The sequence below is a fragment of the Bradysia coprophila genome, unplaced genomic scaffold, assembly GCF_014529535.1.
Source record: "Bradysia coprophila strain Holo2 unplaced genomic scaffold, BU_Bcop_v1 contig_235, whole genome shotgun sequence".
Lineage (NCBI taxonomy): Eukaryota > Metazoa > Arthropoda > Insecta > Diptera > Sciaridae > Bradysia > Bradysia coprophila.
In genome coordinates this window covers 1,391,910-1,407,664 of record NW_023503496.1, presented here as the reverse complement: position 1 = coordinate 1,407,664, position 15,755 = coordinate 1,391,910, and the positions used below count along the sequence as shown (strand labels likewise).

General features: G+C 38.1%; 3 protein-coding genes across 5 annotated transcripts; 1 reads left to right on the top strand and 2 right to left on the bottom strand.

Annotated features, from left to right (window-relative positions):
- Positions 1-2,301: 2,301 nt before the first annotated feature.
- Positions 2,302-4,730, bottom strand: LOC119077406 (protein UBASH3A homolog). 3 transcript variants are annotated; one of them, XM_037184617.1, is made up of 4 exons: positions 4,616-4,730; positions 3,326-3,733; positions 2,911-3,153; positions 2,302-2,695 (listed from the first exon to the last, which is right to left on the bottom strand). In XM_037184617.1, the coding sequence occupies exons 2-4, from the start codon at positions 3,723-3,725 to the stop codon at positions 2,451-2,453; spliced, it is 888 nt and encodes a 295-aa protein (XP_037040512.1). In that variant the 5' UTR covers positions 3,726-3,733; positions 4,616-4,730; the 3' UTR covers positions 2,302-2,450. The 3 variants fall into 3 exon arrangements, with proteins under 3 accessions (XP_037040512.1, XP_037040513.1, XP_037040511.1); XM_037184618.1 differs by lacking the exon at positions 4,616-4,730 and adding an exon at positions 4,518-4,540; XM_037184616.1 differs by lacking the exon at positions 4,616-4,730 and adding an exon at positions 4,247-4,409.
- A 1,665-nt stretch (positions 4,731-6,395) lies between these two features.
- Positions 6,396-7,395, bottom strand: LOC119077430 (glutathione S-transferase 1-like). Its single transcript, XM_037184645.1, has 2 exons — positions 7,121-7,395; positions 6,396-7,028 (listed from the first exon to the last, which is right to left on the bottom strand). The coding sequence occupies exons 1-2, from the start codon at positions 7,259-7,261 to the stop codon at positions 6,528-6,530; spliced, it is 642 nt and encodes a 213-aa protein (XP_037040540.1). The 5' UTR covers positions 7,262-7,395; the 3' UTR covers positions 6,396-6,527.
- A 6,436-nt stretch (positions 7,396-13,831) lies between these two features.
- LOC119077396 (myo-inositol 2-dehydrogenase-like) lies at positions 13,832-15,755 on the top strand. Its single transcript, XM_037184601.1, has 5 exons — positions 13,832-14,019; positions 14,089-14,334; positions 14,752-15,133; positions 15,202-15,452; positions 15,521-15,755. The coding sequence occupies exons 1-5, from the start codon at positions 13,934-13,936 to the stop codon at positions 15,729-15,731; spliced, it is 1,176 nt and encodes a 391-aa protein (XP_037040496.1). The 5' UTR covers positions 13,832-13,933; the 3' UTR covers positions 15,732-15,755.

The window sequence follows — 15,755 nt, the reverse complement described above, 5'->3', positions numbered from 1 at the left end:
TACGTTGTGAAAATCAAGGCCGTATACTTTGGGGAGGTCACGCAGATCGCCATTTAATTAGATACGCAGTAATACACCTTTTCCATACAATTAAATTCACCAAAATTGAATTTGTGTGGCGTGGTGAATTTTTTGTATGAAACGTGGTGTGTAACCCGCGTATCTGCATCTGCGTGACCTCCCCAAAATATACAGCCTTGGTGAAAATGCTAAAATTTTCATGCTCAAGTTTTAATGTCTTAGGACGGGTTTTGGTTAATGGTCCCCAACAAAGTTAAATTTCAACATTCTGAATCAATAATATTATTTATGCAACAATCAGTATTATGCATCACAAATACGAGTTATTTCGAGACAACAAGAAAAACAGAAAAAATAGTTACTCATCCTCATTTGAATGATGAGTCATTCATACATGCTTGCGGGTCGAAAATCATTCTTTTAATCAAATTTCATGAATTTTCGACGCCTAGAGCATGGACAACCCATTACAAGACCCTCGATCAAAGTTTAAAAGTCCCGTTTTCGTGTGTTTATTGACCTCGGTTTCGCCTCGGATCAACGAAATTCACACAAAAATTTCGAATTTTATCAGCTCAAAGTTAAGGTGGCCTACATCGCATACATCGCACGCTGGAGCGCATAGAAAATTTTTTCGATTCAATAAATTGTATACCCTAAGAGTAATTATACCTAGAGAGGAAATTTCGAACAAACTTACGTAAAATATGTGGTCCCAACATAAAATACGAAATGTTTATTGGTATGTGTGTTTGCCCTGTTAATTAAGAGGGCAAATTGAAATATCAATAGCGAAAAAACGTCAAAGCATACATGTGTTGGTGTAAAATTATACGAAATGTGTATCTTATACAAACTGATGTTGGGACCACATTTCGTCGTACAAATTTCCTCTCTAGGTATAATTACTCTAAGTGTATACCAATCAACTGAGACCGGTAACTAAATGGAATGGGATATAAATAACTAAAATATCGATTGTTTAATTGACTGTTCGTGCTATGCTATTTATTAAAAATTTAAATTCCTCTTTTCGTTCTGTAGTGAACAACAATTTAAACTACTAACTGACCCTGACCCTACCCTACACACAACCAAGGTTCTGAAAGAACTTGATTGACGAAACCAGAAATTTCCTTAAAGAGCACTGTTTCGGCCCGCTAGTTTCAACGATCTCACAGTTCAACTCTATAATTGCAAAAAGATTTGTAGAGTGAAACAACGCACTTCAAGCAAAAGTTATAATTTAAATAAGGTACTGAAACTTGACAGTGCTCCATACAAAATTTTACACTGTAAAAAGAGTGTGGATAAAATTTCATACAAAAAGTACTCTATTTGACAGCTGTTATTAATAACAAACTGTTCCGAGGCCTTCGTCAGGGACGTTGAACGAACTGATCGTTAAAACCGTATGCCTTTTTCTGTTATGGCAACCCTCAATTTGATTCATAAAATCAGATGAACTGTCACTTTCGCTTCCGGCAAAATTGAAATTTTCCAATTTTTCCAACGTATCGTTCCAGTGACTTTTTAATGCAGCAATTCAGCAGGGCGTACATGTCGTTCGAAACTTTAAGAATTCGTAACTGGACAGTTGTTATGGGATTTTATAAACGCAACTGTCAAGTTACAAATATTTGGAGCTATACGCAAATAAGAGAATCTGCGCCAAGCACAACAAGATTTTGATGAAAACAATAGGGATAAACCATTATTGTTCGTAAAGTTGGTACGTATGGCAATTACATGAATTTTTGACATTTCTTCAATGGTTTACCTCTAGTGTAAATATTGTGATGAAGCGTTACACAACATTGCCTCTACAACCGACTGCCGGTGAAACGAAATTCTGATACATTGTTTCACACGAGCTGAAAATTTGGACAGATGACCCATACACTTTCTGCAACGCACTTCAAGCATGAGGGGTACTATTAATAGAGTACTGAAACGGTACAGTGTATCGAGAAACTTTGGCACTGTAAAAAAATCTGCAATTTTTTTCATACAAATTAGTAGTCTATTTGACAGCTGTCATTCGAAGCACTTTTGCTTGAAGTGCGTTGTTTTCTGTAAAAATTTAATTCACGCCGTAAGTGAGCCTAAAATTTGAATTTTAAGTGAACGATTCGATGAAAAAGGGAACCGAAAAATACATTTCAACGCTTCATTGTATGAAAATGACGCTACGTTAGAAAGACTTCCGCACTTTCCATTTTGAATTTCGATCGCACTTACGGCGTGAATTTCGTGATGCAGCAAAATACCACCATTTTGGGACTATTGAAACGTTTATTGACAATTTAATACTGTGTAATATGAAACAATAAAAAAATATTTAGAGTCAGCCCAGCCATTTCGCTGCTACCATTTTCGTATTATAGCCTCATGTAACCATCTAACATTTCTGTTCGCAAAGAAACATTTCAATTGTCAATGGCACTCCACTCAAGTCTATCATTTTGCTTGTGCGTTACTGAAAAACCGCTGGAATCTCTTAATTGCCACTCATTTGTGGCTGGCGAGTATTCCGCTGCGACCATGCCACAGTATGGGACTTTTTGTAGCACACTGAAGAGTTCACCTTTTGTCCTTGGTTCTTTACCGACCAGTAAACGAGTACACGTTTCCGGCGTACATGAATGGCCGACCATTAGGGCATTACCTGACGCTGAAATGATGAGAAAATAGAGACCGAACATTCAACACGATTGGCTAAAAACTGACAGTGTAACAAGTGTATTAATGTGTGTACACTGTCAAGTTTCGGTACTAAGGTCAGAGAAATGATAACAGATGACACTACGCCGGCCCAGCGCCATCTGTTATCATTTCTCTAAATATAAAATAAATAAAATCCACATAACTGTTTGGAACGCGACCTACCGTGCGATTTGAGAAACTGTTCAACTACAGAATGGTTTCGTCGGTAAAACTCCTCACAATTTTCATTGGTCAAATCGAGTAGCTCTTTTTTTGACATCATCGGTTCGTACTCCATGTCGATGTTAAAGTTATCGGCATACAATTCGTCTTTTGTGCACCATTCCGGCTTATTGTCTCGATAAAATAGCATCCACTCGAACAGAGCGAATTCAATTCGAATTTTAACGTGAGTCATACCTAGACCTGCAATCGAAATGTTATGTCATTGAAATAATCCCTAATGCTTACGCATCATTCATAACGTGCGTCACGCGACTATTTCTTTCTATCACATTTTCAGCCATATCTTGCATCTATTTCGCTCGCGTGACTAACTTTACGAACGATCAAACGTAATAACTCCGAGATTCCTTAACTTCTAATATTCCGTGGCACGTCTGAACACATCGGTAAGACGGTGAACAGTATGCATACGAAATCACAGCTCCAGCCTCTTTCATCGCATCGCCAGTCAGTCTCGCTTGACACCGCCCAATGTTGGTAATTGGTGAGTCCAGTAGCCATGCCGACGGACTGTTAATTCGGACTGGCAAATGTTTCGGCATATTCGAATCTTTACGCACATATTGTCCCGATTCGTCGAAACAGGGCGGTATCCATTCGCCGAACACAAAGTCTACACGCTCGGCATGGCGAACTACGTATATTCGGCGATTTGTGTCATTTGCTCCGTTACTAACGGTTGACTTTGATAGATTGTACGACGCGTTTTTTGTCGGATCAGGTAGATGTACGGTCTGCTGATGAAGGCTCATGTTGGCATCTATTTTGAGGAATGCAAGGGATTAATGAAATTTTCTGGGTGCATGAGATTATAGAGGCATGACATATAAGTAGTGATCGTAGTACAAAGTATATAAACACTGAACGTAATGCGGATCACACAAATTCCGTGACCCTACATTCATGGTGAATTTGAGTGCATCTATTTCTCCCTTAGTATTGCACTAACGATTGATGGAATTTGATGAATATTGCTAACGCACTTCAAGCTTGAGTGGTACTCCAAATAAGGTTCTGAAACTTGACAGTGTATCACAACACTGTAAAAACCATTTCATACGAAATAGCACTCTACCTGTCGACTATATGACCACTTTTGCTTAAAGTGCGTCGCTGAAACGTACATACGATCCATCGACATTCCATTGAAATCGTAAGCGGTATGCATAGAGGTGGTATGTAAACATACTGTGTTACACCGAAGATACCACGGTATTCACTCGAAATTCACGCGATCGTAGGGTACCGTCTGTATTGGCGGATTGCATTATACCTTTTCTGTTTATATACTTTAAGCGTAGTATGGCAGTGGACATGATCGGGGCGGAACTGATATTACAGCAACGCAATCGGCACATTAGTGACGTAACAAGTGACATATCGGCAACGATAATGACACACTTAACACATAAGCTTCGTGTGTATAACTGACGAGGTGTAAGTGTAACTGATAAAATGGTTTACTTCCGAAGCGTTTTAATGCAAACGAAGGCAATCAAAACGCCTCTAAATCTTAAGAAACTGATCAATACACGCTCACTCACAACACCATCTGAGTCACAGGTAAACGAAACAATAAACAAAATGATTGCGAACGGTGAATTTGTGCTATGGCAGGTAACTTATACAATATTTCGATTACCAATGTCAATGTCTCAATCACAACTGACTCGTCGCTGCTGTGATGTGTGTCTATACTATACACAGTGGCAGACGTGCCAAAAATATATATAAACCCAAAATAAGAACGCACACCAATACAATTCGCATAATATACCTACCGTATACCAACTAAGATAACAGAAATTCAATGTCATGCTGGCTAACCACTTTAAAATATTTGATTTCGCTATGCACACTAATTAAGAAAAGCGGTTCGCTTAGCATGGACACCATTAAATTAGATCAAAGAAACAAATTGATCTGTGGCAGAGAAACAAGGTGGCGCTATTTCTACCGGCTAAAATATTATGTAAACATTGAGATGTCAAGGGTGCTAATGACATTTCTTGATACATGAAAAGACAATCAAATTTCAGTCGAAATTTTCTTCAGCTGATTTTCAGCTACTTCATTCATATGTACAAACATGCATGTTGTTCAGATGTTAGAATCTAGCCCTTCATTTGTTAACCGACCGTTGAAGCAGACAACGTCCACATCCACAACTAGATTATATTCAAAAAGTGATACAAAACAGAGAGATCGAACATGAGATATTTATTTCATGTAGTGACTGATGCCTCCGAGGAGGTTGATTTGGAAGTGATATCATCGCATGAGTCAGTACAGTTAGTATGAGTAAAGTGGGTAATCAAGAGAGCGCTAGTATTGTAGTGACTGATGCCTCGCATTGGAAGCGTCATCACGTCTCACAAATCATTGCATGAGTAAGTGTCAGTATGAGTATGAAAGAGGATATACTCTTAGATAGAGACTACAGCAGCATAAAGATTAAGTTGTAAGGATACCACAGAAGACGAGTCATAAGAAGAAAATGACATTTATTAGCCTTAAGTAGTAATCAGTACGTTTAAGGAGGCAATTTTTGCAGGCGTAGTGAGTAGTCAACCCACTTAAAGTGCAATCGGAACACTTACACTGTTAGTTTATGACTGAATTAACATCATTATCATTCTGACACTTATCTAAGTACATTGAGACGGAAGCAAACATGGCAAAGTCGTTTTGTACATATTTGCTTTTTGCACTTGATTTTACAGGCATTTGATAATGCAGATGCAGTTTACACAAATTTGCGTATGATTTGAAAATGCAACTTTGACCGTAATGCACCATTAGAGTTGTCCACAATCTTATGCATTTTTAGAGCATTTTTTACGTGTCAGAGATTTTTCAAAGATTTATAGCGCAGACGATGAACTTTACCATAAAATGTCAAGACCAGACAATTTTGAAGTCTTTGTTGTCTATGTAGCAGAGAGAGCTTACGAAGAAAAATGTTCTTTAACGTCAAAAGAGGCGTTTCAGAAAGGTGCCAATGTAGCGAATTGAATCATAGCACTAGCGCTTGGCTCAGTGCTATGATTAAATAAAAAGCACAAAAGTACACTTCTGATCTGCCAAGTGGTCACATACGACCATTCTGGGTCTGAGTAGAGCTGATAGGTGAGTAGAGCTATCTTAAACCTAGACTGTTCTCCTGTAATTCGCATAAGAACTTCTCCGAAGGATTTATTTAGGTTTACGTTTCGGAGAGGTTTTTTATGCAAATTACGGCAGTGATGAAAGATATCGCGATATCGACTTAAAGTAGCGCTCAATCTCAAGGAGTCAAGACAAGACTTCATCTACTAACAGAACTCGGAGGGTGGATCATTGCCAACTTCACGAAATATTCTCAAATTCGGACTAGAATTCTGTCGTAAAATGCGTAAAATGCACTAAAAGAGCATGGTATATAGAGGGTGCAACAATTTTTTAATCAATTATTTGTGCACAAAAATGACAAAACACGATGCTCTGCAGTGCATTTACATTCATTATTCGTTTGATAAACTGCTGATTCCGAGACCTAAACTGGCACATCCGGTTTAACCGAAGAATTTCCTGAATGCGACGCCATGTTTCTCGTTGATATCGAATCCTGGAGTGACGGCTTTGGCACGATCATACCAACCAGCAACATTCGGATACGAACTGATATCAAAGTCGCAAGCCTTCAACGTTTCCACGGAGGCAAGCGATGAAATATCGGCGACGGTATATTCACTTCCAGCAACGAATGCATTTCCATCCAGAAAAGTGTTCAAAAAGCCGACAGCTTCTTTCAATTTTTCCTCGGCGTCAGGCACAACGCGTCCCTTAAACGTTGGAAACAACGATGGATAGTACCGATCCATCAGCCGTTGATAAAACGTTCCCATGTCGAAGAACAGACGTTGATTGACAATGGCCCGTTTCAATGGATCCTTGGGATAGAGCGAATCGTCCTTGGCATATCTTTCGATCAGATATGTGGCGATGCTACGAGATTCGCATAACGATACGCCTTCTTCGGTAACCAGAGTGGGCACGGCATGCTGAGGATTCAGCTAACAAAATTTTTGAAGCAAAACGAATCGATCAGAAAACTGATTTGACCGAAAAATCGATCGATTTGCTGGAGGTTTTTTGTTGTTGTTACCTTCAAATACTCCGGCTTCAGATGTTCGCCGGTGAACAGATCAACCGGTTTTAAATTCAATTCGACGCCAACAGCCTTTGCAGTCATTTGAACAATGCTGCAGGGAGCAGATCCGTCCAATGTGTAAAAATCCAAACCCATTTTTTTCGTGAGATTTTTTTCTCTTGTTAATATTTAATCAAGCAAGCACAACACGCAACTGATGCCGACAAATTTTGATTCGGAAATGGAAAAAAAATGGTGACATTCACAAGCTGGCTATATAACATATCGAGAACGAAATGAATCAGTAGAAGTGGAGGCGAAAGAGAGTGAGTGTGATATCATTCATATATCGTTATATCGTTGTATAGCGCTATGGTAACAATAACAACATCAACAATACGAAACCGAGAGTTAGATCCAAAGATGTTCTCTCTGTTTTTAAGCAGATCTGTGTATCTTTGTCTTCCCCATCATATGAAATGATTTACGATACTTTTCAAGTTTACAGAAGTCCCACCGGTTTATAAATACTCGAAAAGGTTGAAATCGTTTTTGTCCCGTATTTGAAAACCGGAAAAATTACAGAGACGTCCGAATCGGCTTAAACGTCTTAGACCATTCGTCAAGTGCATGTGGAAGCGCCACATTTTTTTTTTCTTCATTCTCTGTAGCTTACTTTCATGTGAAGCATCTTCACTTTCGTCATTGCAGGGTTAACGTCATAATAGTGAAGTTGCTTGACATGAAAATAAGGGCCGTGACATTAGTAATTTTATGACAGAAAGTACTAAGCGATAACAGAGGAGAGAATGTACAGTGATTTTACAGGTACACTAGTACACTACACATACCATAAAACCTTACTCATATGATCCTCAGTGTTTATATACTTTGGGTTAACCAACTTTATTGCTTTATCATGCCAGCACGTTAGTAAGCAGGCGTGTCGCAACTCCTTTACTACAATATTTCAAAAAAACATTTTTAGGGACTAATTAGCACTCTTTAGGATTTTTGAATTGATCGATATTTACCAGAATTTATTTCACCAGAAAATAGAACGCTTTGTGGCGCCTCTGCAAGCAATGTCTTATGTTATGCGTGACCTCCTTAAAGTTTGCTTTACAGGAATGAGGAAACTTCATTGTGTGGCACTTTATTTTCTAAATATCCGTTGGAATGTTATAAAAGGAAAACGGTACAACGCAGTGAAGTCGGTTCACAAAACAATAGTTCGCTGATACATTAACAATTTTATGACGGAATGTACTAAAAAAATAGCTTTCTGTTGTACCAATACTCTCTCTAGCAAACAAACTCTCAGCTCTATCTGTCAAATTCACACCTTATTTCTTGGTATCAACAAACACTATTCTACATTTTGACTGACTGTAATCGCTAGTATCTATATCTAAATTCCAAAGGCTACTTTGTTCTTTCACCACCTTAATAAAAGTAGTTTGTTTGCTAGAGAGGGTATTGGTTGTACAATATTCAGCCATATTCATATGTGAAAAAGAAAATGCGCAACCGACTGGTGTCCACTAATTGCATATTATCTGTGCTGAGTGAGCTGTAGCAAAATGTTGTATGGACACTAACGTAATAGACTTTTGTATAATTTGAGCTTTACAGTTACCCAATTATATTATGACTACGGTTGAGGGATTCATTACTTTTACATCCTACACACTTCCCACATTCAATTGAACCAACGAATTCAATTTTGCTTTTGTCGATTGGCACCATTGACATACAAGTGGTTAGTGTGGTTAGTTCTCATTATCTGCTTGTGGTGGCACCATATACTTTGCGTGTCCAAGCAGTTAAAGAAGTGCCAGGTAGCGTCAATCAATCAGATTTGGTGATCAGTCTTGCACCAACCAGTGCATACACTCCACCTGTAGTACGTCTTCCCATGACCGACATTAGTACAGCATAACAATGATTTACAATAATTATTTCTTGAGTTATTGCTGAAAAACTGTTCACGGGACCCCCTGACAAGCCTTCACTTTTGAACACTTGAAAACAAACAAAATTAATCGAATTAATTTAAAGATGCGACTTCTCTAGAATTGAAAGACGAATCCAACGATCTATCAATCATTAGAATTGGAGAACCAGTGTTCCCAAAGTTAATGAAATAACCTGCAGTTTTTGCGATATCACGAAAAGCTTAAAAATAACTGAAATGTCACTTCGAAATTGTTGACAAATGAACAATGAAAATGTTATGAAAAGAATCTTGCATATGTGATGTACCAAGAAGACGGATATCAAAAACGGTGGAGGTACAGCCGATCGTCATTTTGTTGCACAACATCTTATGATTAGAATTTTGCTATTTTGTCCAATTTAAACTCAACAATCAACACACGTTTTTAACGGTTTTGTTGGTTTTCTTCATGTAATTCGTTCCATTCATTCTACATTTATTTCATTAGGGTTTTACATTTCTCCCATTTCACACGAATTTCCTTCTCATGTTTGAAAGGGTAGAAAAGCATTAGTATTTTACATGACTTGGGATAAAAAGATGAAAAGTATGGTTTTCGTGTGAATTTTGTTGATCCGAGGCGTAGCCGAGGTCAATAAACACGCGAAAACGAGACATTTCATCTTTTTATCCCGAGTGGTTTTTGCATGCTTTGGAAGTCGAAATTAGTGCGTGAAACATGAAAAGTACCATTTTCGACGCATGTAGCCTACTGCCTTTGCGGTCAAGTCAGATGTGATCTAAACTGTTCTTTCAGAAGTTTGATTAACGCTACCTAGTACTTCTTTAACTGTTTGGACACGCAAAGTATATATCACCACAAGCAGATAATGAGAACCATGAGAACTAACTACATGTATGTCAATGGTGTCAATCGACAAAATCAAAAATGAAATTGAATTCGTTGGCTCAATTGAATGTGGGAAGTGTGTAGGATGTAAAAGTAATGCATCCTACAATCCCATAGTCATAATATAATTGAGTACCTGTAGTTGCCATAAGGTTTGAAAAATTGATGAAGTCGATCTCATAAACAATTGATTTCGATTTGATTACATCAAGACCATCAACTTAAAGTGGAAAATTTTAAACCGGTAGAACGGGAAGAATACAATTTCACGCAAAAATTGTCTTAGATCCCAGGTTACTAGTCCAATAAAAATCCAATCTTCGAACTTAACCACATGAATTAAGCTACTGAGGTGGGAACCACCATAAAACATTTAATGTAAATCCATGATTAAACTTACCTTCTGAACAAAGACCGAATGAAGTTATAAGACAATATTTTCACATCTGCGATTTTAGAAGCCTCTGAGAAATACTCGAGTGATCGCGTTATCAAGAAAACAAACCAAAACTCTTTTGGGAAGCACTTCTAGATTATCAGACCAGAAATTCTGTATTTACCAGAATCAGAAATACAAAATTGCATTACTCTGCCGATAAGAAATGTTTCTGTAAATCTTCCCCTTCTTTCTGCCCCTGGCACACAATGTAAACAATATTAAAATTGCCATATGACTTGACAGATTATCTGTCAAATATTGGCTATATTTAGTGTACGATTGTGTATGATTTTGGCACGGGCATAACTCCCATCTCACCACTCCAATATTGCCCATGTTGATCTCGCGTGTGGTATACCAGCTGTACGTCTATAGAGATATTATTGGTTTTCGTTCCTATTGATAACAGATAAATGTAGGCACAGTTACTCTGGAAACTATTCGCACTGTAACTGAAATTAATCTACATTTTTACTCAACGCAGTGTGCGTCAAGGAGATAACACATACCACGACAGAGTAAAGTTAACCAGGCAGAAGCGTTTATTTGACAAGGGACCCCTAGGGACCTGAACAATCTAGTACACAGACAAAAATATGGTATTAGAATTTTTAGGTCCGAGGGGATTACTTTAAAAAAGTAATTTTTTCGGGATTAGATTTTAATCTTCGCCAGAAATTGAAAAAATGTAATTCCATCAGGGATTAAAAGTACAGTGAACGACATCTCAAATGTCTTACTGTCATTTTTTTCAGAGAATGTCATTGTGAATTTGCAATGACACAATAAAATTCTCAGAAAAATTTGACAGTGAGACATTTGAGATGTCGTTCACTGTAGGACTAAACAATAATATTGGGGATTGAATGATGATACTACTGCTTCTTATTTTCCGTTTATAATTTGATTGTCTTGAAATCACACTTTTGAGTTAATTGAGTTCGAACACAAAACCTTCACGCGGTTGGTAAAATCGTCTTCTTTACTTTGTCGTTACCTTTTTTTCGAATGCAATAGAGTTAACTTGACTAAAATCATTTTAGTAAAATGAATCATCAACCAATTAAATTATTGCTAATCGTAAGTTTCGCACTTAAAACCTAACGGTCATATGCTATCGACGGTAACGAAAACGCGGTGGACATATGTAGCCTTGTAGCTAAGTAAGAGTATATTTCATGATACCCCGAAAACAAAACAAAAATTCAATGACTAAATGACTCAATTGTTTTTCCCTAACTAAGTTATTTCATCAGGATCAAATGGTCACGGTCAGTGATAAATGTGTTGTTCCGATTAACATATTTTATTTAAACGGACTCGAATTTGCTATTTTGGTCATATCATTGATTGCAACTCAACATAGTGCCACTTATACTTAAAATCCGAACGAATTTCGTGAATTCTGGTCCATAGTTCAGCTAACAAAAATTTTCAATTTTTCAAGTATTCTCACTAAGACGAACGAATATGACGAAAAAGCAAATCTCAGTTCTTTTGCCGGGTGTAATACTGGCATTGTTATTGGTGGAAGGGGAATCTGTTTGGACTGGTCAGAAATGTGATTCGTACAGTCATCAGTTGTTTGATCGCAGCTTAAATAAGAACACATGTAACGATTACTGTGCTTCGGAGTATCAAGGAACATGCAAGATTAACAAAGGATACGGGGAATGTCAATGTGGACAAATTTGGACTGGACACAAGTGCGACAGCTATAGTCATCAACTATTCGATAGATCTCTAAATTGGGACAAATGCAACGACTATTGTGTATCGAAGTATCGCGGGACATGCAAGATACACAATGGATACGGGGAATGTGAGTGCGAAAACTAGGCTGTTGGAGAAATTTGAATTAGTTTTGTATGCAACTCTACTGCAAATATCTTCGAAATCTAAGGTAGCAATTTCGAATAAATAAATAAAAAAGAAAAACTCAAACATAGTAAGGACACCTCTCATAAAACGTGAGAGACCGATGAAAGACATCATGAAAAGTGAAATCCCGCTTGCTTAGAGCCAAACCACATCGAAACTTTCTGTCGTGAAGTGACAGTTTTGACGTTGTCCTTTTAGAAATCTGAAAAATTTCGTCATAACCTCAATTGAAAACGTGAACTGTACACACAACTTGTCTTTAAACAATTAATTTTGAATAATATTACAGTGTTATCGTAAATATTACAATAAGGCTACTATAACAATGAAAATTAATTGTTGAAAGACAAGTTGTGTGTACAGTTTACGTTTTTAATTGAGGTCATGACGAAATTTTTCAGATGTCAAAAATGACAACGTTAAAACTGTCACTTCACGACAGAAAGTTTCGATCTGGTTTGACTCTTATAGAGTGTTTAAGTGAGAAAGATGACGAAACGACAACCTATTGTTCCATCTCGGAGGCTGCTTTCAGATTCTTTTGTGTTATCGATGACAGGAGACCCCGAGTTGATTTTCCATCTCGCTCTCCTTAAACACCGTATACAGAAAATTGGTTTGAGAAAAATTATATTTCCGTTCAGTGGACAATCACCACTCTTTTCATTTGTTGATAGGTTCCCTCCTCTTCAATCTTCGAGAATAACTCAAAAGCAGATAAATGCAATCCTAACACAGCACGTCTTAGTCCATACGATAATTTTCTGAGCCCCTAACTCCTCATGACTCTCCGTAGACGCCCATCACCATCTAATGCCGATTGACAATTCATATGAAGTTAGCCGTGACTTATCAAAAACGGTCTACCCCAATCAATAGGCAGCCGTGGACATGCTACGAGAACTAATACATCGATATCGTTGAACAGTGCCAATTTTGTTGGAAACAATTTAGCAACAAAATGTTGAAAGTAACTGGTTACGAAGCTTGTTGCTCAAAAACCCACTCGTGAGTTCGCTCGTCTCCCAAAATTGCGTCCTTGTGTAATGAATTACTTTCGCAGCATCCAACGTAATCTATTATTTGTATAATTTGAGCTTTAGTTTCCATAAGATTAGGTAGCGCCACATATGAATACGGTTCAATATGTTGATTTATCAGTTTTGTGTTGAAAATTTCTGTTTCGTCACTCGTTACCTCGAAACGGTTTTTTTGATGTTTCGATTTGTTACATTTGAAAAATTGATCAAGTCGATCTTATGTGCGTTAAGAAGCATCTGAGACGATTATGTAAACTTATTAGTCCGATTATTAAACGAGTGCAACAACACTAAGTTCAAGTTCAAACGTATTAAATGTACACTGAGCCGATTTGAAGGTCGTGTAACTTTTACGTAAATGCAACTTGCAATCAGCGAGTAAATAGACAGAAATCCAGAGATCGCCGGGTATGATTCGCTCTATTTAAACAGAAATTGTTCGAAGAGGTGATTAGCATTTTTTGTGACCTGTTGATTTGTCTAATCGGTACAACGATCAGCTCTAATTATAAATAGGTCTGATTTAGTCGATTCTCATCATTCGTCGAAAGTTTCCGCTCCACATTTGATCGCCTAATTTTCTTTGAAGCTCCGAAGTGTTCTGAATAATTCTGACATCATGGCAACGTTGAAATACAAAGAACCTTCACCCTACAAAAAACCATCAGGACAACGAGCACCGAACGAGGACTACCTCTACAAAATGTAATTCAGTGAAAATTCAACGAGTTAGAAGTCAGTTTCGGTTTTTGACGCTAAATGTGTTCAATACAGGCATGAAGAAGATTTAGCATTGAAGTGCGACCTTGAAACCAATTCTGTCCTCAATGTGGCTATATTCGGGGTTGGCCGGGCCGGAACGATTCACTTGAGAAATATCGTCGAAAATCCCAGATGTAAATTGCTGTATGTCGTCGACGATATGGAATCGAAATGGTCGAAAATAAGGAAACATTTCCGATTAGATGGCGTCACATTCCTTACCAGTAAGCAAGCGGAAACCGTTTATCGCGATGCAAAGTAAGTCGTAGAAATGAAAAACATAATTAAGGCTCGGAACAGGTCGGGAAAAAGAAAACTTGGTCTAGGTCATCAGTCTGGGTCCGGGTTCCTCAATAATAAAATCTGAAACGATTTTTCTCAACCTAAAGTCGATCAGGTCACGTTAACTATATTGACCTCAATAACGTGAAGGCAAAAAATACGATCAGTTTCAGGTAGTCTGACCAGACCCGACCTGATTTCACGTCATAAGTGCGCCAAAAATTTAAATATTTAGAATTGACAGCTGAACAAAATAACGTTGACGTCATATAATAAATGTCGAGAACTAAACGTTAAAATGATCAGCTCCGTTTTGAAATAGAAGGCGCACTTACAGCGTAAGAAAGGTGTACCAAAATCGCCCATCTTTCACAATACATTGATTTCGTATAGAGTTCATGCCGTAGTTGTCGCATCACCCACTTTCACGCACGAAGCAATCGTCATAGATGCACTGAACGCTAAAAAAGCTGTGTTTTGCGAGAAGCCCATAGCGGAAACGCGTGCGAATGCCGAAAAATGTTTTGAGGTGGCAAAAAAAGTCGGTCAGCCACTGCTTACAGCTTTCAATCGACGCTTTGACCCGAGCTACGTGGCAGTAAGAGATCGAGTGCGTAACGGTGAAATTGGCCATGTTCATACCGTGAAGATTGTTTCGCGCGATTCACCGTTGCCAACACTTGATTATTTGAAGACATCCGGTGGAATTTTCCACGATTGTATGGTGCATGATATCGATGTGATGATTTGGACATTGGGCGAATATCCGACAAGTGTTAGTATAAGATTCGAAATTTTTTTGTAAATAATTTTTTCGAAAATTAACGAGATTGATTGTATCAGGTCGCCGTTCAAGCAACAGCCAATTTTCCAGAGATTAAAGCAATCGATGATTTTGATACAGTTGCGGCCACACTGAAATTCGCATCCGGTACCTTGGGAATGATCAGTTTATCGCGGTATGCCTGTTACGGCTATGACATGCGTTTCGAAGCTTTCGGTCCGAAAGGAATGGTGCGCGCAGAGAATGAGCAACCCATTCATTGCGTTGAAACTCAGTACGAACATAATGGACCGAATGCTGCACCAATATGGTATACCGTTCACCCACTTTGCATTTAACATTTTCACGATTAATACTTTCCGTCCTGACGTTCCGTAGGTACTCATTTGCAAGTCGCTTCAAAAATGCATACTCGCAAGAAATGAATCACTTCTTTGACATCGTTCTTGGCAAATGTGAGTCATCCATTGTTACGCCAAAAGGTGTCCTGGCAGTGAGCAAAATAGCTTCCGCTTGTGAAGAATCTGCTCGTACCAATAAAATGGTCGAATTGCAGTGGTCTGCTGATGAACTTTCCGAAATTTATTGAATAAAAACTACTGGCTTGACTTGA

Coding starts and splice junctions, on each gene's coding strand:
- LOC119077396 (XM_037184601.1), top strand. CDS start 13,934: ATGGCAACGTTGAAATACAAAGAACCTTCACCCTACAAAAAACCATCA. Junction 14,335..14,751: donor ACCGTTTATCGCGATGCAAA/GTAAGTCGTAGA, acceptor GATTTCGTATAG/AGTTCATGCCGTAGTTGTCG. Junction 15,134..15,201: donor TGGGCGAATATCCGACAAGT/GTTAGTATAAGA, acceptor TGATTGTATCAG/GTCGCCGTTCAAGCAACAGC.
- LOC119077430 (XM_037184645.1), bottom strand. CDS start 7,261: ATGGGTTTGGATTTTTACACATTGGACGGATCTGCTCCCTGCAGCATT. Junction 7,029..7,120: donor TGAAGCCGGAGTATTTGAAG/GTAACAACAACA, acceptor AAATTTTGTTAG/CTGAATCCTCAGCATGCCGT.
- LOC119077406 (XM_037184616.1), bottom strand. CDS start 4,352: ATGTCACTTGTTACGTCACTAATGTGCCGATTGCGTTGCTGTAATATC. Junction 3,734..4,246: donor AAAGTATATAAACAGAAAAG/GTATAATGCAAT, acceptor TCCTCAAAATAG/ATGCCAACATGAGCCTTCAT. Junction 3,154..3,325: donor GTGCCACGGAATATTAGAAG/TTAAGGAATCTC, acceptor TTTCGATTGCAG/GTCTAGGTATGACTCACGTT.